We start from the raw sequence: 24410 nt of genomic DNA, 5'->3' as shown, positions 1-24410 counted from the left end.
TAGTGATCTATTTGGACGATATACTAGTCTTTTCTGACTCTCTACAGGAACATGAAGAACATGTCAAGACTGTTTTAAGATGTCTGAAAGAGAACCATCTGTATATTAAGCCGGAGAAAAGCGAGTTCCATCGTTCTGAGATACAGTTCTTAGGTTATATCATCTCTCCCCAGGGGCTGAACATGGAATCTGGTTAGATTCAGGCTATCCTTGACTGGCCGGTACCCAAGAACGTTAAGGAGATCCAACGTTTTATTGGTTTTGCAAATTTCTACAGACGCTTCATTCGAAATTTTTCTGATATTGTCCGTCCCATTACTTCCTTGACAAAGAAGGAAAAGCCCTTTAAGTGGTCATCACAGGCTCAAGAAGCTTTTGATCGGCTGAAGATCTGTTTCACATCAGCACCGCTGTTGATACACCCAGATCCAACACTTTCTTTCATTGTGGAGGTGGACGCTTCTGATAATGCTTTGGGGGCTATTCTCTCCCAAAAAACTGGAGAAAAGGGTCTGCTACATCCTTGTGCTTTCTTTTCCCGTAGACTAACCTCAGTAGAGAAGAATTACGACATGGGAGACAAGGAATTGCTGGCTGTTATTGCGGCTTTCAAAGAATGGAGGCATCATCTGCAAGGAGAGGCACAACAGATCATAGTGCTCACTGACCATCGCAATTTAGAGTTCCTTAGATCCGCTAGATGTCTTTCTCCTCGTCAGGCTCGTTGGTACTTATTTTTAAATCAATTTAACTTTGTTATTTCGTACCGTCCAGGTTCTCGTAATGGGAAGGCTGATGTTTTATCCCGAATCCATGCTGCTTGCTTTCTTCAAGATTCTGGAAGGGGTTTTGCTCTGCACTCAATATTAATGTCTGTCTCTCTTCCGCTTACCATCCCCAGACAAATGGTCAGACTGAGCGTACCAACCAGACGCTGGAACAATATCTAAGATGCTATGTCAGCCATCTCCAGGATGATTGGTTGGAGTTGCTGCCGTTAGCTGAATTTTCTTATAACAATTCTCAGAGCGCCTCCACTAAATTTACACCTTTCTTTGCCAATCTGGGTTATCATCCGTGTATCTTACCTAGGTCTCCAATTAATTCTCCGATTCCGGCAGTCGAGGAAAGGCTGACTGCGATGAGGCAAAATCTGGAGGTTCTGAAGGAATCCCTGATCACAGCTCAAGAACGTTATAAGAGATCGGCTGATAGATTCCGTAAACCTGCACCCATGTACAAGGTAGGAGATTCCGTGTGGTTAGCAACTATGAATCTGAAGTTAAACGTTCCTTCACAAAAACTTGGACAGAAATTCATTGGCCCTTTCAAGATCAACAGTATTGTGAGCTCTGTGGCCTGCCGGCTGAAGCTGCCTAGGACTATGAAGGTACACCCAGTTTTTCATGTATCTTTACTAAAGCCTGTATCTCCTAATACCTTCCAGGGACGTGTTGTGCTACCTCTGCAGCCTGTGGTGATTGATGGGCAAGAACAATTTGTGGTGGAGGAAATTGTTGATTGCAGGATTCGCAGGAATCGGCTCCAATATCTGATAAGATGGCAGGGATATCCCCCTGAGGAAGACTCTTGGGAACCTGTGGACAACATCAATGCCCAACAGAAGATTTCTCGTTTTCATCAGAGATTCCCTGAGAAACCAGGTCAGGATCGTCCTGAGGCCGCTTCTAAGGATGGAGTAATGTCAGGACTCTGAACATTTTTTATTACCTTTTTGTGCATTACTGCCCTTTTCCAAGATGGCGTCTTTGGTCTCATGTGCACTTGTCTTCCTGCTATAAAACTCCATCCCAGCCTTCAGTCTGTGCTAGAGTATTCTGCCTTGCATCCAGCTCCTGACCTCTGGTGACTCCCTGGCTATATACCTGCTCCTGTGAACCTGTGGGGTTATCCTGCTACTCTGCTCTGAGTTCCTGCTGCATACACCAGTTCCAGTAATCCTCCTTCATCTGCTGCTCGTGTTAACTTCCATCTGCATTTGCTGGACATGTAAGCTGTTTCTGCTCTGCAAGAACCTGAGACTATTACCCAGACCTCCCTGGTTGAGCTAAGATATTATTTGAACTGCCTTATAAGCATATCTATCTGTGTTTTGGACTAAGCAAGGACTTATTCGTGTCAAGTATCCTCAAGAATAATTGTGCTTCATAGACTTTCTGCGTGATTGCATTTTCCTCTGAAGTTTCCTATAGACTGCTGAGCTGCATTTGATATTGGCACCAAGTGTTGTGGACTTGAGTTTCTCTCTGCACCTGTTTGAATCACCGTGTGATAATATAGACTTTACCACTTATAAAACTGTGTCCTGTAGTTGTCTTGTTCCACGCAAAGAGTCTCCTGAGTTATCCCCTACAATTATTACACGAGGAAGCGTTGAATAGCCTTTACTCCAACCGGGCGTGGCCACTGGAGGATCGCAGACAATTTTTCAGGGTCCATTTCCAGTCCTGACTCAGAGACGATATACCCCAAGAAGGGCAAGGAAGACTGCTCGAAGATGCACTTTTCCATCTTAGCGTGTAGACAGTTTTCTCGCAGACGCTGCAGCACCAGATGGATGCTCCTCCAGTGAGAGGATAAATCCGGGGAAAAAGCGAGGATATCAGGTAGACCACAACGCAGGAGTATAGCAGGTCCCGAAAGATGTCATTGACAAACTCCTTAAATACCGCGGGAGCGTTACACTGGCCGAAAGGCATGACGAAGTACTCGTAACAACCGTCCTGACTCCTGGGTGTTAAACGCGGTCTTCCACTCATCTCCAGGGCAGATTCGAATGAGATTGTAGGCTCCACATAAGTCTAATTTAGAGAACACCCTGGCCCCTCTCAGGCGATCGAAGAACTCAGGGATGAGCGGTAGAGGATAATTATTCTTAATCGTGATGTCATTCAGACTTCGGTAATCTATGCATGGCTGCAGTGAACCGTCTTTATCTTGTACAAAGAAGAAGCCGGCACCTGCGGGCCAGGAGGATTTTCATATAAACCCCTTGGCAAGGTTCTCATGGATATACTCGGACATGGCAGATGTCTCGACCAGAGAGAGTGGATAGATTCGACCCCTTGGTGGGCTGGTTCCAGGTCGTAACTCTACTGGGTAGTCATAGGGACGATGAGGTGGCAAGGTCTCAGCCTCCTTATCAAAAACATCTGAAAAGGACCAATAGGTGGAAGGCAGTCCCGCAGGACCAGAAGAAGGTTGAGAAGAAGTGACCAGATGAACCAACCCTAGGCATCTCTCTTGACATGGATGTCCTCACCAGAGGACCTCACTGGAATGCCAATCCAGAACGGACTCATGTGTCTGAAGCCACGGAAGGCCGAGAAGCAGCGCATGAGACAGGTTGGGCAAGACATAGAAGGCGATCTTCTCTTGATCTAAGGCCCCAATTTGCAGAACCAGTTGCTCAGTAACCATAGAGACAGACTCTTGCAGATATTTCCCATCTATGGAGGCAATCATATGAGGGTGCTCTAAAGAGATCACGGGGATCCGGTATTTCTTCACCTCCTTAAGCCGAATGAAATTGCCTGCCGTGCCCGAATCCACATACGCCACTTCAGAACCACGTCTCTGACCCTGGACAAACAGAAAGAGTAAGGGGAGGAGAGGAGTCTGACACACCTAGAGAAGCCTCTCTTACCTGACCTAGGTGGAGGCGTTTCCCGGCCTCTCTGGACATGAGCGCAGGAAATGAGATGTTCCACCGCAGTACAAGCACAATCCCTGCGCCAACCTCTCTCTCAGATGTTGTTCAACTTAACCAGGTCTACATGCATAGGCTCTGGTGCAGTGCTGCCGGAAGAACCCGAAGGACGAGGACTGGGTGATCTAAGGGCAGAAGAAGAGGAAGAAGGCCTAAAGGGTCTCCTCTCCCTGGCAACCTCTCAAGAACGCTCCTGAAAGCGTAAATCAATGCTCGTGGCGAGCGAAATGAGATCCTCCAGAGTGGTTGGAGTATCACATCCAGCAAGTTCATCTTTGATATTTCCAGACAACCCTCTCCAAAAAGCCCCAACTAAGGCCTCGTTGTTCCAACCCAGCTCCGAGGACAATGTGCGGAAGCGGATCGCATATTGTCCAACAGTTAGAGTGCCCTGCTGAAGATTAAAGAGGGACTCCGTGGCGGAGACAAGACACTCAGGTTCATCAAAAACGCTCCAGAAGGTGTCCAGAAAGATAGCAATGCTGGACACAATGGGGTCATCACGTTCCCAAACAGGATTCACCCAAGATAGGGCTTCTCCCTCCAAATGGGACACGATAAAAGCCACCTTTGCCCGGTCGGTGGGATACTGCTGGGGCAACAACTCAAAGTGCAGGCGACATTGATTAAGGAAACCCCAACACAGCTTGGGGTCACCGCCATAACGAGGTGGTTTAGCAAGACGGGGAAAGTAGCTGGCATGGGATCAGAGGCACGGGATGGTGACTGCGAGGAGGCAGACTGCAAGGAGAGCAGGCGGTCATCCATGGAAGCCATATAGGATAAAATGTGAGCCTGGGTATCACGCTGCTGGACCAACTCTTGCTGGAGACTGGCTAACTGGGAGGCATTACTGGGATCCGTGGTCTGTAAAGCAGACAAGCAGGAATCCATTGTCTTCATGAAAGACATGATGCGAGTCTGGTTTTCTCGCAGAAATACTAGCTCCTTCTGAGCAGAGGTCCCAGCGGGGTCCATGGCCTGATTGTACTGTTATGCCGGAGTTGGCAGGTTCCAAGAGTGGACCCACTGGACTGTGATACTGAACCTCCCCCAAGTGAGCGCACCAGATTGGACCAACCCCCATACAGGGATAGTTTGGGAGCAAGCTCAGAGGCCTCGAGTACCACGGATGCCAGGACCAAGGGGATGGGACTGGGACTAGGGAAGAGAGATAGAGCCACGCGGGTTAGAAGCAGGATGAGTAACCACAAGAAGAGGCAACAGGGCTAGGGAGACCAAAGAGGAGAAGGTCTGAAGACTAATGAGGAGACTGAGGAGGAGATGGTAACAGGTTCCAGGAGGACACAGGGCAGAGACGGACACTGAAAAAGAAACAGGGAGGCAAGGGGTTAAGACACAGAGATACTGGGCAAAAAGAAACAGGGAGGCAAGGGGTTAAGACACAGAGATACTGGGCATAAGCGAGGAGCAGAAGGACGAGCCTGGTAATGGGAGCAAAACTCAACAATCAGGCGTCTCCACAAGGGGAGGGCGGCCTGAAATACCAAATGCCAGCCCCCTATTGGCCTGGCAATACAGCCGGGTCAGGTCACAGTTCTGGATAAGGTGGAGGAATGTGCGCGCACTCGATCCCTAAGATGCATATGGGAAGAGACAGAGCGCGCAGCTGGCAACAGGGAGGAAGAGCGTTGACACGCCCGAGCAGGCACGCTTCAGGAGCCAGACCAGAAAGAAGCTCACAGCAGTGCGGGAGCAACGAAGGAGGAGGAAGCGGCGGTGGTGAGCATGGTGCTAACAGTACCACTGTGCTTGATTGGCGAGCAAACTCGCGTGACCTTAACCCCATAGAGAATCTATGGGGTATTATCAAGAGGAAGATGAGAGACACCAGACCCAACAATGCAGACGAGCTGAAGGCTGCTATCAAAGCAACCTGGGCTTCCATAATACCTCAGCAGTGCCACAGGCTGATTGCCACGCCACGCTGCATAGATGCAGAAATTGATTCCAAAGGAGCCCCGATCAAGTATTGAGCGCATTTACTTAACATTAGAGATGGGCGAGCACCAAAATGCTCGGGTGCTCATTGCTCAGGTCGATCAAATTGGAATGCTCGGGTGCTCAACCTGAGGAACAACCCTAATGTAATGGGAAAAGTTTTCCAGCAGCCCCCCAAAATGGATTTTCCTGGAAAATATGTTAAGGAACATCCTTTCCAGGGTAATATCTTGCAAAATAAATAAACAAAAACAAAAATGCTCCTTTACATCTTGGGCTATGTTCACATGTTGCGTTTTTCATGCATTTTTAAACTTTAGAATTGCTTTCAACCAAGACAAATGCATTCACTGGGAAATGTCATTTTACCATTTTACAACCTTATCTGGCCATGTGGTGTGTGACACATCATCAGACACATCCAGTTTAATTTATGAAGGAGGGACTCTGAAAGTCACAAAGCCTATTTTTATAGGGCCATCAGGCGGCCTTTACTATTCTTAAAGGGCCAGCAGTTGGCCCTCACTATTCTTAGAAAGCCATCAGCCAGCTATGCTTTGTTGTTCCCATTATTAAACAATGGGTTTCCTATACTGTTATTGCGTATGCAGTGAGTGTCAAGGCTGCCCAAAATTTGGACGCACCCCAATCCCCTTTGAAGAGATGTACAGGAAGGCCTTCTGAAAATAATGTTCCCATTATTAGGAAGTGGGTCACCCATAGTGTTTGCCTATGCAGTGAGTGACAGGGCTGCCCAAAATACCCCAATACACTTTTTAAAGGGAACCTGTCATCTGAATTTGGCGGGACCGGTTTTGGGTCATATGGGCGGGGTTTTCGGGTGTTTGATTCACCCTTTCCTTCCCCGCTGGCTGCATGCTGGCTGCAATATTGGATTGAAGTTCATTCTCTGTCCTCCGTAGTACATGCCTGCACAAGGAAATCTTGCCTTGCGCAGGCGTGTACTCCGGAGGACAGAGAATGAACTTCAATCCAATATTGCGGCCAGCATGCAGCCAGCGGGTAAGGAAAGGGTGAATCAAACACCCGAAAACCCCGCCCATATGACCCAAATCCGGTCCCGCCAAATTCAGGTGACAGGTTCCCTTTAAGTGGGAAAACTTGCACAATTGGTGGTTGACAAAATACTTTTTTCCCCAATGTATAATATTTAGAGTAAGCAAAAGAAGCAAACCCATTTATAAACTATCACAAAATACTATGCTGTTGATGGATCCATCACTTTACATTTGGAAATTAAATAAAAGAAGTTTTTGGCATAATCATCAAGATGGGTTACCTCAATTGTACCGTGGTCCATATTTTAGCACTGTTCTCCAAAATTGATGCAATTTTCTAAAACAATAACATTTTTGTGTCATTTTGGAAAACTGCTGCAAAAAACATTGTGCGGATACAATGTTATCCTACCCAGACACTTTCTAATTAACTATTAATTAAACTCTTCATGACATATGAAGTACATTTATGTCATGTGTCATGTCTCTGCCTTTGGCCGGGGTCACACTAGCGTATTGCATCCTATGCAAGAGCATTGGATGCTATATGCTAATGACACTCGGCTCCTGCTCTGCTGTCAGCAGGAGCCGAGTGTCATGTGTCTGTGCTCCGAGCCTCTCGCATCACTCGGATGATATCTGAATGATGTGCGTTGTCTCACTCGCACCCATAGGCTTATATGGGCGCGAGTGAGCAGAGACTTGGCCGAGTGTCGGTGACAATTGCAGCATGCTGCAATTTCACTCGCACACTGAAAACGGCCGAGGAAAAAAATGGTGATGTGAGCTGCCTCATAGAAGAATACCGGTCCGAGTGCTATGCAATTTTTTATTGCAGAGCACTCGTCCGTATTACGCTCTAGTGTGACTTTGGCCTTTCATGTGGGCTCTTTCACATTTCCCACATATTTCCTCGTTCATGAAGGCTGCTTTAATCATCCAACATGTGCCTTTAATAGCTGCAGGTGGAGCTAAGCTCTGACAGTGGCATTTGACATGCGACGGCCGGGAGCACATCATTCCACACTCCTATTGCCGCCCCTATGATTTGATTTCAGGGTGCTGATGTTTGGTCATGACAGCTGGGGGTCTGCTGACGACCCCCCGTGCCTGTCATTGCGATTATGCCATGAAAGCCAGCCTGTGTCTGGCATTCATAGGAGATCGTGATTCTAGCTATATTTAGCAGTGCATAGCACAAGCAATCAGACAATCACAGCTTCATGTCCCCTAAGGAGACTATTAAACAGACTGAAAAAATGTTTTAAAAATATGGGAAAAAAGTTCAAATCAACCTCCTTTTGCCCCAATAAAAAATAAACAATTAAAAAAAATTCATATATTTGGTATTGCTGCAGTTGTAAAAGTCCGATCTATCAAAATGTAAAGTTAATAACCCCTTCACCCTGAAGCCTATTTTCACCTTCCTGACAGGCCAATTTTTACAATTTTGACCACTGTCACTTTATGAGGTAATAACTCTTGAACGCTTCAATGGATCCCACTTATTCTGAGATTGTATTCTTGAGACATACTGAAGTTCATGACAGTGGTAAAATTTCTTTGATATGACTTCTGTTCATTTGAGAAAAAAATGGAAATTTGACGAAAATTTTGAAAGTTTTGCAATTTTCAAACTTTTTATTTTTATGCCCTTAATTCATCTATGGGTGCAGTTATTATATTAACATCACAGGTGTGTAACAGACCTTTATACCATTAGGCAGTGAATATAAAATAATTTACATTTTTACCACCAAGATTGTGTGTTAGCCCCAATTTTTACATTGTCATACTGGGAAATGGATAAAAATGGTACCAACATTTGTCCCACAATTTCTACTGAACGTGGCAATACATCATACGTGGCTGTATAACACTACTTAGCCATAGGGAAAGACGTTGTATGGATGGAACTCTATTTGCCTCCTGAACCGCAGATTTTCCTAGAAAAGTTTGCTGACTCTATATATAGAGCCCCTAATTGCTAGAAGAGCAGAATCCCCCATCAAGTGACCCCATTTTGGAAATTATAACCCTTTGGGAATTTATCTACAGGTGTAGTGATGATTTTGACTCCATGGGTGTTTTCCAGAAACAAGCAGCAGTGGATGTTGCTTAGTGAAAATTGCAAACTGCCATTGTAGTGACCAATACGCTGTAATGATCAGTACATTATGCCCAGCTCATGGTTTTGGAGACACGCCCCTGTAAATAATGTGGGCTCTCATCACTACAGAAATGCCAAACATGTGGGCGCTAAATGTGGTTTAGGCACACTGGGGCTCAGAAGGGAGAGGGGCATTTGGATTTGGGAGCAGATAATTTGCTGAATTTCTTTTGTGGGAGGGCAAGGAGCCATTTCGCTTTTCCAGAACTTTTGTGCTGCCAGTAACGTGGAAGTACCCCCTATATTTCCATTAACAGATGATGGACCTGAGTGAGGGCTTGCTTTTTTTGTGCATTGAGTTTAAGCTTTTATTGGGAACATTTTACATAACATTTGCAGCGCCCCAGAGTCCTGGTCGTTGCAGTACTGTGGCTCCGCCACTAAGGGGAGCCATGGTGCGTTCGATGGCACTGAAGGAGTTCCTCTGAACAGGTATCACAGACACCAATATGTTTCACAGCAGGGCCTCCGGGGGGGAGCTAAGGGTGCTATTCATTAGGCCACTCCCCACCATAGTGGGTAAACTGGGGGTCAGGCAGGAAGTTAGTTAGAACGCTGACTGGATTGAACGAAGCAACACCTAGTGAGAGAGGGTGTTGTGGAGGAAGAGACAGTAGGGTCTCTGCCAGGGGTGGGATCCTGGCAGAGGCTTGGCATTGGAAAGAACGTAACGGGACCGTGCCTGCTCAGCATAGCGGCGGTGCCCAAGAAAGGACTAGAAGCGAGATAGATTGTGCTGAGTGAGAAACGAGATCAAGCAGAAGGAGAATACCAGCAGGGGTTTTGTTGAAAGAGGCAGCACCTTGCTGAGGCGCATTACCGGTGGCCGGAACGCCGAGGGAGTGGAATAATATACAGCTTTAAGCCATACTCCAAACAGCGGCAGGACAGTCAGTCTCAGGCGGGCTGTCTACCACATATCACCTATGAAGTCTTGGGGGGCAATTGCGGGAGAGGGGCGTCTCTAGGGTCCCGGAAGAACTCCAGGCCTACCTGACAAACGGGTGCCGTTCTTACTGTAACATCAGGAAGGGACGGAAGATTAGCAGAAGACCAGTTAATCGAGTTGTGAGGGAACTTAAGAAACAGACACAACAGTTGTGGGGTACTTTCCGTGAGCACAGCAGGGAAGGACTACAACACTTAGCGCTAAGAAGGAAGGCACTGATTTCCACCTGTGAAGAGAACTCTGGAGGTGCCATTGGACCGGCCGGACTTGCGCAGCCTGGTGAACCGTGTTCTGGACTGAGGACTCAGAGATCTCCAGTAAAGAGGTAAAGAGACTGCAACCTGGTGTCCTCGTTATTTACCGCGACCTGCACCCCACGACTGCACCGTTACACCACCATTATCACCACCTATTTCACCGGACGTCCCCCACTGACGGACAGGGCCACGGACCGGGTCTAGCCACCGTGACAACCCCAGGACTGAGACCCAGAGGCCCAGCTCCGGGTACCCCTCGGCCCTGCGGCGGTGTGGGGGCGCTCCGCAATTTGGCGTCACGAACAGGATCTACTTAAGCCTGAAGAATCAGGTCATGTGTGCCTTGGAACTGTGATTTGTTGTGCTTGAACTGTACTTTATTGAGAGAACTGTGTGCTGCGCCATTTGCCGCTAAGAGTTCGCGCCAAAATCCGCCGCCATTGCAGTGCTGAGGAGAGCGCAGGAAGAGAAGAGGGGCGTGGAGTGGGCGTAGACGAGCTGGGGAGCGCGAACAACTATGGCCGCCCAGTCTAAGTATTTCTGTGTGTTGAGGACGTGCCCGTCAACAGCCGAGGTCCGCCTCCTGATCCTGGCCGGAGGGTGGAGACCATGGGGACGGGGCCGCCCACGGAAGAGGCCGCGGGAGGAAGACGCGGGAAAAGAACAAGAAATGGCGGCACCAGGAGCACCACGCGGAGCTGACCCGGCCCAGTCCGAGGCCGCACAAGCTGAGACAGGCTCCGAAACGCCAATGCTGCGGGGTCTGACCCTCACCGAGCCACTGCTGGGCCGACCCCCTGTGCCGCTGTCCGAAGAATGTGTGGCTGCAGCCGAGGCCCGACAGCTGGCCCGCCGACTGAAGGCCGATGCCCGTGCCCTCACCCGGGTGGGCCAGCCCACCGAGATCGAGTTGTCTCCTGTTGCCGCTAACCCGGCCGCGGCGGAAGGTACGCAACCCGCACAGGGCCTGAAAATCATGCCGGATGCTGAGCACTTACGGCGCCTTATGGCAGAGTGGCGGAGCCGGCCCCAGCCTGCGGAGCAAGTTGATTTGATTAGTGCCCCCGAGATCTCGCCATCACACTGGGGTGTTGTGGTGGCCTTCAATCCCCGGCACGGAAGAGGAGTGATACAAGAAATTGGGGAGCCAATACAGGTCCGGGTAGACCGGGAGGAAGTGGAGCCTTGCAGCGGGAGGTTCGATCGTGACCTGGAGCCGGGAGACGCCGTCACCTATACGAGTTGGAGAAGGGGCACTGGCGAGATGGGCTGGTTCGCCCGAAGTGTCCAGCGATGCGTCGCCCTCCAGGCTGCTGCGGGAACACCAGGGGGGGATGATCCCATGAGGAAGGTAGCGGAACCCGGCCCCGCAGAACCGCGAGAAGTCCAACATCGCCGCACCCCAGAGGGACGGGTGCACCTGCCGACAAGGAGGACCTCCCGGCGAGGGATTTTATCATTACTGGGACCGGAACGGCGTCCTGGCTCACCGGGGCGGTCTGTTGGCCTGGTGAGGCCGGATAAGAGGTCGCCTTCCACAGAACCCCAGTAAGATTTTATTGCCTTATGGAAAATGTAAATAGTTACTGTTTGTTCTTTTGTTCCTGTTGCTGCTAAACCCGTCCAGGGTAAACTTTAAAAGGTGACCCCTTTGTTGACCCGGGGTCACTATTGTTGTTTTCCAGAAGTTTTGCACAAAGTTACACAAACTGCAGTGATCATGGACTGTGCATGATTCGAACTTTCCTGTAAATAGTTTGCACCTTCTTAAAGGTGCTTCCTACTGGTTTTAGTTAAAGACACTTTGCGAAGATGCCATTCCGGAACCTTTGCATGAACTAGTAGGCTGAGAAGACGAGCTACCTCAGAAAGACTTGATCTCCTCTTAAAGGGGATGTGTGGAATTGAACTTGAAAAGTGATACTGTTTTCGAACAGTAGTGTTATGATGATGCCCTGAAAGAAATGTAACCGTTTTACATGAAAAGTTATATGTGTTTAATATGTTTGAAATGTGAAGCTTGAATAATGTTCTTCAAAAGGAAAGATGCAGAAAGCCTGTTGAGGTAGACTAGAGTTCTGCATAGCTAGAAACGTAAGAAAGTAATAATGAAGGTGAGGATAGAAGGTAAACCCTGCGTCCCCATAGAAAGGTACTTGTTACTAAGGACAGAAAGTGAACCCGTAGGGGTTAGAGAGTGAGTCCTTATAGGAGCCAAGCAGAGTGGGCTCCATGTTCTCAAACTGAAAGGAATGTTATGTCTATACTATGTATAGTAGCGAAAGGCAGTAGGCCCTGGCTGAACGGGGCGGTCCTGTAAAAGAAAGGAGAGGCAGTAGGTCTGGTGCCATAGGGACAGGCGGTCCTGCAGGTTCAAAAGTAGGAGAATGTGAAGTTACCTTGCCATGTAATGTGATTATAGGAAGGCCTTTGGTAAACTAAGAGTGTATGTTTCTTAAAGGCAATGTTAATTTATTGGTCCAGAGTTTGCACTAAGTAGAATACCCGGTTGGGTAGCAGGAGTTATGTATAGCCTGTAATTTACAATGTTGACTATGTTTGTAACGTTAAAGTGTCCTCACCTCCCATAAAGGGAAGCCTGTTCAAGTATACTTATTGTTTTGCACTCAACAAAATTGTATGTCTTTTTGCTAATCTGTATTGTTGTTTTTCTTCCCAGTCCCGGAGTACTGTGTTTAACCAGGGGGGAGTGCAGCGCCCCAGAGTCCTGGTCGTTGCAGTACTGTGGCTCCGCCACTAAGGGGAGCCATGGTGCGTTCGATGGCACTGAAGGAGTTCCTCTGAACAGGTATCACAGACACCAATATGTTTCACAGCAGGGCCTCCGGGGGGAGCTAAGGGTGCTATTCATTAGGCCACTCCCCACCATAGTGGGTAAACTGGGGGTCAGGCAGGAAGTTAGTTAGAACGCTGACTGGATTGAACGAAGCAACACCTAGTGAGAGAGGGTGTTGTGGAGGAAGAGACAGTAGGGTCTCTGCCAGGGGTGGGATCCTGGCAGAGGCTTGGCATTGGAAAGAACGTAACGGGACCGTGCCTGCTCAGCATAGCGGTGGTGCCCAAGAAAGGACTAGAAGCGAGATAGATTGTGCTGAGTGAGAAACGAGATCAAGCAGAAGGAGAATACCAGCAAGGGTTTTGTTGAAAGAGGCAGCACCTTGCTGAGGCGCATTACCGGTGGCCGGAACGCCGAGGGAGTGGAATAATATACAGCTTTAAGCCATACTCCAAACAGCGGCAGGACAGTCAGTCTCAGGCGGGCTGTCTACCACATATCACCTATGAAGTCTTGGGGGGCAATTGCGGGAGAGGGGCGTCTCTAGGGTCCCGGAAGAACTCCAGGCCTACCTGACAAACGGGTGCCGTTCTTACTGTAACATCAGGAAGGGACGGAAGATTAGCAGAAGACCAGTTAATCGAGTTGTGAGGGAACTTAAGAAACAGACACAACAGTTGTGGGGTACTTTCCGTGAGCACAGCAGGGAAGGACTACAACACTTAGCGCTAAGAAGGAAGGCACTGATTTCCACCTGTGAAGAGAACTCTGGAGGTGCCATTGGACCGGCCGGACTTGCGCAGCCTGGTGAACCGTGTTCTGGACTGAGGACTCAGAGATCTCCAGTAAAGAGGTAAAGAGACTGCAACCTGGTGTCCTCGTTATTTACCGCGACCTGCACCCCACGACTGCACCGTTACACCACCATTATCACCACCTATTTCACCGGACGTCCCCCACTGACGGACAGGGCCACGGACCGGGTCTAGCCACCGTGACAACCCCAGGACTGAGACCCAGAGGCCCGGCTCCGGGTACCCCTCGGCCCTGCGGCGGTGTGGGGCGCTCCGCACATTTATGATCACATTTTTCTCGTGCTCTACGGTGAGCACTTACATCAGGGTTTCCAGCTAAATCTCCAAGTTACTCTGGACTCTGTTCAGGGGTGTACTTCTTTTCAGAAATGCACAAAACTGTGGCCGACGGCACTTTTATGCAATCCTAAAAGGACGGACACCACCGGATCATAATTCCTATGGGGTCCGCAGTGCCTCCATCTGCCTCAATATAGGCAATTTTCTGTGGGGGGTTCTGTCTGCATTTCAGAGATATAGACACAAACCCCGATGTAAGCGCTCAGCTTAGAGCTCAAGATAAATGTGCACCAAGCCTTACTGCGATCTTTGGGAGGCAGAATGAAAAAATCGACAGCACGTGAAGAATTGGTTTCATTTATTTTTAATGCCATTCTTCGTGCTGTATAAGTGATTAGTTGACTTTATTTTTCAAGCCAGTGCAATTACAGCGATACCAGATTTATATCTGCTTTTTATGTTTGGCTTCTGTCACACGCTAAAAGGCTTATTTTAGTGCAAAAACTAGTTTTTGCATCACCATATTTTGAGAGCTGTAATTTTTCCATATCTTGGCAGACAGAGTCATTTTTTGGCTTGTTTTTTGTGGGATGACTGACATTTTTATTGGTACCATTTTCAGGCACATGACATTTTTTGATTGCTTTCTATTCCGATTTTTAGAAGACAGAATGAACAAAAACAGCAATTCAGAAATTGCTTTTTGTTTATTTTTTTTATACCATGCCGCGTGTAGTAAAATTGGTAAAACAGCTTTCTTCCTCGGGTCAGTATGATTACAGTGATACCAAATTTATATAGTTTTTTTTTTTTTTTGGTGCTTTTACACAATAAAAATTTTATAGAAAAAACTTTTATTTTTGCATCACTTTATTCTGATAGTTACAATTTTTTTATTTTTCTGATAATGGAACTGTATAGCAGCTTGTTTTTTGCGGGACAAGATGATGTTTTCAGCGATACCATTTATATTTACATTCATATTTTTGATCGCGTTTCATTGCACTTTTTGTTTGGCTGTATGATGATAAATCATTGTTTCTTGCCTCTTTCTTTAATGGAGTTCACTGAAGGGGCTAACTAGTGGGACAGTTTTATAGAGCGCGTCATTACAGACGACGTGATACCAAATATGTGTACTTTAATTGTTTATTTTTTTATTTACACAAATAAATGTATTTATTGGAAACATATTTCTTTCTTTTTTTTGCTCTTTATTTGGGGATTTAAATTAATTTTTTTTTACACTTTTTAACAATATTTTTTTTATATTTCCCATTTTGGGACATCAGTGTTTAGCATCAGATTACTGCTCTGATACTATGCAATGCTTCTGCACAGCAGAGTATCGGAGCAGCATCTGACAAGCAGGGAAGGAGGCACGTCAGCTCCTGTGGAAGGACCCCACAGCCAGGGGCGTAACTACAACAGGTGCAGGGGTTGCGATCGCACCCGGGCCCTGGAGCCTAGGGGGCCATAAAAGTTCCTTTGGCCTATAAAAAAAGGCTATTGCTATTAAAGATTTAAAATACTTGGGGGCCCCATTGGCGCTTTTGCATCGGGGCCCATGAGTTTCAAGTTATGCCACTGCCCACGGCCATCTTGCGGCTGGGGGTCTCCATGGAGACCATCAGTACAATGCAATTGCATCACGTTGTCCTGATGGAAGCATGCAGGGATTTCATTCCCTGCGTGATGCTCCTCTATGTTGCTGTCACTACTGATAGCAGCATCAGAAGGGTTAAATGCCCACAATTGGTGCTAGCACACACAACTGACAAAAGCACCCGATCTCCGTGGCGCTCAGCGGGAGGCCGCCTGATATTGCCACCGTACATATACTACTGTTTGCAGGAACATAGCTCCTGCAGAGCAGTATATACACTGTGTTCCAAATTATTATGCACAAAGAGTTTAGGAGTGATAAGGTTAGAATTTTTTTTGTTTTTGATGGTGCCTCCAACGTCCCCAGAACAACAAGATGCATGGTCCTTCAGAGGTTTGCAACTGTGAGTAAGCCATCCTGTCGACCACCTCTATCCACTGCACACAAGCAGAAACGGCTCCAGTGGGCCAAACGATACATGAATACTGACTTCCAAACTGTTTTGTTCACCGATGAGTGCCGTGCAATGCTCGATGGTCCAAATGGATGGAGTGGAGGATGGCTGGTTGATGGACACCCCATGAAAACACGGCTAAGGCGCCAACAAGGAGGAGGTGGAGTAATGTTTTGGGCTGAAATCGTGGGGAGAGAGATTGTCGGCCCCTTTATGATCCCTGAAGGGGTAAAGATGAACTCCATAATCTATGTGCAGTTTCTAAAACAACACTTCCTGCCATGGTTCAAGAGGAAGAACCGTGCTTTCTTCAGCAAGATCATGTTCATGCATGATAATGCACCATCTCATGCTGCAAAAAACACATCTGCATCTCTGGCTGCTATGGGCATAAAAGAGGACAAACTTATGGGTGGCCACCATCTTCCCCTGACCTCAACCCCATTGAGAACCTCTGGAGCATCATCAAAAGGAGTGTCTATGGTGGCGGGAGGCAGTTCACAACTAAGCAACAGCTCTGGGAGGGTATTCTGTCCACATGCAAAACAATTGAAGCAGAAACCATCCAAAAACTGACAAATTCAATGGACGAGAGAGTTCAGAAGCTTCTTTCGAACAAGGGGTCTTATGTGCAAATGTAACATCACCTAGAATAAAGTTTTCACTTGAAAACTGTTTGATTTCATTTTGTAATAAGCTGATAATGCTTATAACTTCACAATTGGCCATTTTTTTGTTCAAAATTTTAAAAAAGGTTGAAAACTCTGCTGTGCATAATAATTTGGAACATGCATTTTGAGTGTTTATTTTTTTTAAAAAGATACTGTCTTCATAGGCAGTTTGTTCCAAAACATTGCAATTATACTAGAATAGTAGATGACTGGAAAAAAACAATGACTGCAATTCAGATAGGTAATTTAGAGAAAATATGAGGAAATATTATTTGCATGATAATTTGGAACACAGTGTATATGGCACATGTTGGGAAGGGATTAATCTAATCGGTAAACGGCGTAATGAGCAAAGAATGTTAAACCGCCAAAATTACCTTTTTTTGTCTCTGCAACATTGCAATAAAATGCAATAAGAGGTGATCAAAAAAGGCCCTCACACAGCCCCATCTATCGATAAATAAAAATATTATGGTTTTTGGAAAATGGCGACAAAAGCAAAACCCTTTTTCTTTGTTTACAAATTTCCAAATCTCTTTTCAACACTTAAATAAAAAATAAATTATACATGTTTGGTATCTGAGTACTCGTACTGACCTGAGGAATCGTAAAGCAGGATCAGTTTTACCATATAGTGAACATGTTAAAAAAAAAGCAGTGATCATGGAAGTGCATTTTTTTGCAATTTTAATGCACTTGGAATTTTTTCCCTATTTTCCAGTACACTAAAAAATATAGTACACAGGGGTTAAAAGATATACAGTACGCAAGCTAGTAAAATCCCATTAGATAATTGTGTGACCTATTTGAATATATCAGCTGTTCCAAAAACACACACAAGTCAAATGTAAATAATGAGTCTTATTTATTACATCAAAAGATGTGATAGAGCTTCACTCCAGTGCGACAGAAGCCATACCCAGGATCACAAGCACATATGATGTCCCACTGACCTACAAGACTTTTAAATTCTGCTAAGATCGGACACACATCCAGGTATCACTTGTGCATTGTGGTCCGTATTCAGACATGGGAACCTGTTGTGTGAATTCAGCCTGAATTGCATGAATCAAAGGTCTCTCTAGTCTAGACCTAATAATAGCTACAAGCGATTATAACATGCAAACAAAGCATTGACTATAAAATGCCACAAAGTGCATACAAGACCTGACATATTGACAGCGTTGATGCCTTACATACTTTTCGCCGTCGCTTCTTCTAGGGCGTGTATTGATTTTTGATGTATATTTGACATAAGAGTGGTATATTGACTAAAGGAGCAAACACCCACTGGATATTTCTTGCTAACCTATATGGATATCAATACATGCAAAGCATTTTTTTATGGGTTTGTTTTTTTTGGAGGGGCAGATTTTGCAGTTAATGGCAGCTTTTTCAAGACAATACATGCTCTAATCTAGATATCACTTTTTACATGTTGTTTTATCTGCATAGACTACAATCCCTTTTAATATATCTAAAAAATACTTAAAAGTTCATGTACAAAAAAAATCTAATGGTGACATGAAAACTTCAGGTGTTTTCCATTCAGTTTCCACCACACATGCAAATCCAATGGGAAGCACCTGGGCAGGTAAATATAGTATTTAAAAGCATATTTAGCAAGTTACAAATCCTAAACGAAATAAGCTGAAGTTTTGCTGGACCGCAAACCTGGAACAATCACTGTCATGTGCTGTTTAACACTAACACAACCCCTTAAAGAGACTTTGTTGTCAGGTTTGTGCTAGGCCATCTGAAAGGAGCAGGAAGTAAGGTCAAAAATCCTGATTCCAACCATGTGTCACTTACTGGGCTTCTTGCTGTAGATTTGATAAAATGCTGTTTTATCTACTGCAGCTCTGTTAGTCTTCGCAATGATAAGCTTCTGCTATTTAGTCCCCAAATTCTTATGCTTTGGTTACCCCCTCCCTCTACCAATGATTGTCAGCTTTCTGCCTTTGTCTGATGTAGACATTAAACTGTCAATCAATAGTGAAGTGTGGGGATAAACAGAGCTCATCAGTAAGAGAACTAGCAGATCTGCAGCACATAAAACTACACATATTGCTGAAATCATGTCCCTATTTCCTAATCTGTATTGTGCAAATCTGGTGGCAGATTACATATAAAATTAAGTTGGCTGATAACCATGGGTCTGTACAGCTTCCATAACACTACACTAATATCTGTAGGAATATGGTAATAAACTTTATTTGGTTATTATACATTTTTTGGCATCAGTTCTGTAGAGATATAAATATTGCTTTATAGTTGTGTATAATACCGTAATCCATAACACATATTGTTTTACTTTTCCCTTAATCCAAAATATATCAGGAGGATAAACAGTTGGTTCATGGGAACATATCAGCGAAGAAAATACTTTTGAGCCGTGAAGGGGACAGCGGCTCTTCTCCATTTATAAAACTCAGTGACTGTGGTGTCAGCATCAAAATCTTGGAAAAAGGAAGTAAGTACATTGAAGGAGAGATAATGTAATAATTATTCTATAAATTTCCCTTGCTTAGAATTACTATGTTTTTGCATTGTTGGCGTTATGTAAACAAGCAGAAATAAACTGACATTTTGTTAGAATTAAAACAAAAATCATAACTCTGGTGATGTTGGAGGAAGCAACCATTTTAAAAGCTCTATGTACAGGAATTAGCAATGTAGGAGCTGGGACAAGTAAGAATTGTTTACATGCATCACAGCCAAAGTGGTGTGCCTCATTTCTGTTATTATAGAAATAAACATTTATTTTCTAACAAAAATAGACACCTCTGAGATATCAATACATAGGAGCCGTACACAAACCCTTCAAAACCTCAGCGATATTTATGGACTTTGCCTTATAATTTTATTTAATGAAGTGATTAGAAAGTATTTACATGAAATCAGAAAAAAAACTTTTGTCATTTAAATGTCCAATTCAAATTCTTAATATCTTGGTATTAGATATCAGTTATGAGTCAAACACACAACTATTTTATGGCGCCATACAACCTCCAATTGTGTGGAACCATAACGCCAGATTCATAAATCTAGAGAGCTTTAGATCTTTGTTTCCAATTGATATGGAGGCATATAGAGGTTAAAACAAAGAAAAACCAAGCAGAGAAGAATAGGGAGTTAATAGATCTACTGCTAGTGTTTCTCTTGAGCATTTGTATAATACACTATAGATTTGCAGCACACATATTATGTACATTCTGTGTAGTGAACACATACAAACATCACTGCAGCATGCACAGTACATGCTCATGCAACGCCCACTAGGGCCGTGGGGTACTCGGAACCGGGTCGGACAGTACTTTGGGGAAGTTACGGGGCCGAGGCCTGACTCCATGGCCCTGAGCGTGCAATAAAAATGCAAGTGGTGTTCGGTTAGGGATGGCCGACGCTGCAGTTCAGGTCCTCTGGGGCCGATGGTGACACAGGAAAGATGGTACAGCTCCTCATAGGTAGAGCAGGGTCCCAGGGCAGATATATCAGTCATTTCAGGTGGTGGTGAATGTTGTGGTGCAGACAATAACCAAGGGATGCAGAAAAGTGCAGTTTTCTTTACCTTTACTTTTTGGTAGATGAACATGCAGTCCGGTGTACCAGTTACAGATGACAGCAGGAGTCCAGCTAGCCTGGAAGCATTTAGTGGTTCCACCTTGCCAGGGGTTGGAGACCTTCCTGCTGTGCTCTATTTTCTGGTCCCTGCTGTCTGTAGTTAGCAAATCATGCAGCTGCGGCAATGAAAACTAAATCACCGAGCACATCCAAATACATCTGAGACCACCCGAGCATGCTTGGGGAAACCCGAATAATGAGTATACTCGCTCATCACTAATCACTACTGGAAGTGTGACCTCCATCCGAATGAAAGTGGCGTGGGTCTGTGTGATGCAGGAGAACCTCATCATTTTTGTTAGTTAAATAAATAGTATTGGCTAAGTATCACCATCTCCTCATTGTCTGCGCTGTTGCATTCAAGTAACCTGCTTACGTTATCACAGCTTGTAAACACTTTTTGTAATAAGCCCATAGTCTTTCAAATCTTGTTTGAGGGATTTTCATCCATTCTTCCTTTGAAAATTCTTCCAGTTTTGTGGGATTCCTGAGTCGTCTTGCATGCACAGCTATTTTGAGGTCTAGCCACAAATTTCCGATGATGTACAGATCAGGGGACTTTGAGGGCCATTGTAAAACCTTCAGCTTGCACCTTTTGAGGTAGTCTATTGTGGACTTTGACGTGTGTTTTGAATCATTGTCCATTAATAGAAGACATCCTATTTTTTTTCCCTAAAATACAAAGGAAATGTGTCAGGTTTAACTTTAGACCTTTTAGAGATCATTTCATCTTCAACTTGCTTAACCCCTTCCTGACATCTGACGTACTATCCCGTCGAGGTGGGGTGGGCCCGTATGACCGCCGACGGGATAGTACGTCATGCCCTTTAATGCGACGCCGCGACTTAAGTCGCGGTGATCGCATTAAAATTCCGATGCCATCTTACCTTATGGAAGATGGCCTCGGCATTTCGGGGTATGGCGCCGCCCCCCCGGGCTCCCGATCGCTGTGATTGGCTGTTCAATTCTGAACAGCGAATCACAGCCTTTCTCACTGTTTCAGCCAATCAGATTGGCTGAAACAGTGAGGTCCAAGGCTAGGATCGAGTACCGATGTACTCGATCCTGGGGCCGGTGCCTGGCAACGCCAGGCACCGGCCAAAACCCCCCGGATTGGCGCGATCGACGATCACATCGATCGCGCCAATCGCAGGGCACAGCGGCGGTATTACCGCTCTGTGACCTGTGTCACCTGTCCCTGACCTGTCTGACCGCTCTTCAGGAATCCTCACACTTGGTGAGGGTTCCTGCAGAGCGGTCACGCTGTCAGATCCCCCTCCTGTGCTGAGACTTGTGGTGCCACAGTAGCCTGTGACACCATAATTCTCGCTAAAAAAACAAAAGAAAGAAGACAGAAGAAAGAAGACAGAAGAAAGAAGAGAGACTACAACCGTAAGTGTTGATACCCCGATCCCGGCCCGATCTTTCTTACCCCCCCCCATTACCCCCCCCCATCCCCCATTACCCCCCCATCCCCCCTTCCCCCTCCACCCTCACTTTGCGCCGCGTCCGTCCGTGCCCAAATTTAGCAGCCGCCGAGCGTTGATTGGTGACGCAGTTCACCGATCAACACTCGTGCTCGCTTTTCTTTTTCACCCCCCTTAGTGCCGCCGAGCGTTGATTGGTGACGCAGTTCACCGATCAACACTCGTGCTCACTTTTCTCCTCCACATCCCCGTCCACGCACCCCGCCGCTGCATCTGAACCCGTGCCTTTCGGTTCTTTTTTTTTTTTTCCACATCCCCGTCCACGCACCCCGCCGCTGCGTCTGAACCCGTGCCTTTCGTTTCTTTTTTTTTTTTCACATCCCCGTCCGCGCACCCCGCCGCTGCGTCTGAACCCGTGCCTTTCGGTTCTTTTTTTTTTTTCACATCCCCGTCCGCGCACCCCGCCGCTGCGTCTGAACCCGTGCCTTTCGGTTCTTTTTTTTTTTTTCACATCCCCGTCCACGCACCCCGCCGCTGCGTCTGAACCCGTGCCTTTTGGTTCTTTTTTTTTTTTCACATCCCCGTCCACGCACCCCGCCGCTGCGTCTGAACCCGTGCCTTTCGGTTCTTTTTTTTTTTTCCACATCCCCGTCCGCGCACTCCGCCACTGCGTCTGAACCCGTGCCTTTCGATTCTTTTTTTTTTTTTCTACATCCCCGTCCGCGCACCCCGCCGCTGCGTCTGAACCCGTGCCTTTCGTTTCTTTTTTTTTTTTCACATCCCCGTCCGCGCACCCCGCCGCTGCGTCTGAACCCGTGCCTTTCGGTTCTTTTTTTTTTTCCACATCCCCGTCCACGCACCCCGGCGCTGCGTCTGAACCCGTGCCTTTCGTTTCTTTTTTTTTTTTCACATCCCCGTCCGCGCACCCCGCCGCTGCGTCTGAACCCGTGCCTTTCGGTTCTTTTTTTTTTTTTCCACATCCCCGTCCACGCACCCCGCCGCTGCGTCTGAACCCGTGCCTTTCGGTTCTTTTTTTTTTTTCACATCCCCGTCCGCGCACCCCGCCGCTGCGTCTGAACCCGTGCCTTTCGGTTCTTTTTTTTTTTTTCCACATCCCCGTCCACGCACCCCGCCGCTGCGTCTGAACCCGTGCCTTTCGGTTCTTTTTTTTTTTTCACATCCCCGTCCGCGCACCCCGACGCTGCGTCTGAACCCATGCCTTTCGGTTCTTTTTTTTTTTTTCCACATCCCCGTCCACGCACCCCGCCGCTGCGTCTGAACCCGTGCCTTTCGGTTCTTTTTTTTTTTCACATCCCCGTCCGCGCACCCCGCCGCTGCGTCTGAACCCGTGCCTTTCGGTTCTTTTTTTTTTTTTCACATCCCCATTCACACACCCAGCAGGCGCCGAATTTTGATAAGTGACGCAGTTCACTTATCAGAGCTAGGGCCTGCTGTTTTAGACTTTTCCTTTCACAGGTATTTTTTTTCCCTATTTGCTTTTTTTCTTTTAGCTTTTAGTTTTCAGAAGTTTGCACCAAACACTATCCCCCCCCCACACGTACACATAGTTCCAATAAATTGCACCCAAGCACCATACTCACACAAAAAATGTCCCGTTCACGCCGTTCGTCCCAGCAGCGCTATTCAGCAGAGGAGGCATATTCTTTTCTTGCCTCCGACACTGATAGCGAGGGAGAGGATCCCACATTCCTTTACTCTTCAGATTCTTCATCCTCTTCCTCCTCCTCCTCCTCATCTTCCTCCTCGGGTCCTGCGGAACCGCCTCGCAGACGCCCCAGGAGAGAAGATGACGCAGCACCCACTCCTGAAAATGAACCAGCGCGCCCTTCTTCGGACCCCATATGGACCTCGCCCCCCGAAAATGACGAGCCACTGATTCCTGATTTTGTGGCAGAATCAGGAATCAGGTTTGACACCACCGGCCTCACAGAAATAGACTTTTTCAAAGTCTTTTTCTCTGAGGATTTTGTTAACCTCATGGTGGAGCAAACTAATTTATATGCTTGGCAATTTTTGGAGCAAAACCCCGGTTCATCATTTTCTAACTGGTCTCCTGTAGATGCAGTTGAAATGATGCAGTTTTGGGGCCTGGTCCTCCACATGGGGATCCTGAAGAAGCCAGAACTTCAGCAATATTGGAGTGTGGATATTTTATATAACACTCCAGTGTGCCGAATGGTCATGGATCGGACGCGTTTTGAGGCCATCCACAAATTCCTGCATTATTTTGATAATGCACAGTGTCCCGCACGAGATGACCCCAATTTTGACCATCTATTCAAAGTTCAGCCGGTCATCGAACACTTCAGCAAAAAGTTTGCTGAAGTGTACGTGCCCAAAAGGGACATCTGTGTGGATGAGTCCTTGGTTCATTTTAAGGGGCGGCTCAGATTCCGTCAATACCTGCCCAGCAAAAGGGCCAGGTACGGAATCAAACTCTACAAGCTGTGTGAGAGTACCTCAGGGTACACCCACAGCTTTAGAGTTTACGAAGGGAAGGACAGCAGGATTGAACCGCCTGAGTGTCCCCCTGTCTTGGGAGTGAGTGGGAAAATAGTGTGGGATTTGGTGCACCCACTGCTGGATAAAGGTTATCACCTCTACACTGATAACTTTTATTCCAGCATCC

General features: G+C 46.5%; 1 protein-coding gene across 1 annotated transcript in view; it reads left to right on the top strand.

The window, feature by feature from the left end:
- JAK3 (Janus kinase 3) overlaps positions 1–24410 on the top strand; it is a 712213-nt gene that overhangs the window by 381010 nt on the left and 306793 nt on the right. Inside the window, exon 15 of the mRNA XM_077253311.1 lies at positions 19050–19182. Within this exon, the coding sequence (XP_077109426.1) occupies positions 19050–19182 (133 nt within the window). The remainder of the gene's footprint in view (positions 1–19049; positions 19183–24410) is intronic.

This window comes from Ranitomeya variabilis, chromosome 1, assembly GCF_051348905.1.
Source record: "Ranitomeya variabilis isolate aRanVar5 chromosome 1, aRanVar5.hap1, whole genome shotgun sequence".
In the NCBI taxonomy this organism is placed as follows: domain Eukaryota; kingdom Metazoa; phylum Chordata; class Amphibia; order Anura; family Dendrobatidae; genus Ranitomeya; species Ranitomeya variabilis.
This window is presented reverse-complemented; position numbering and strand designations above follow the sequence as displayed.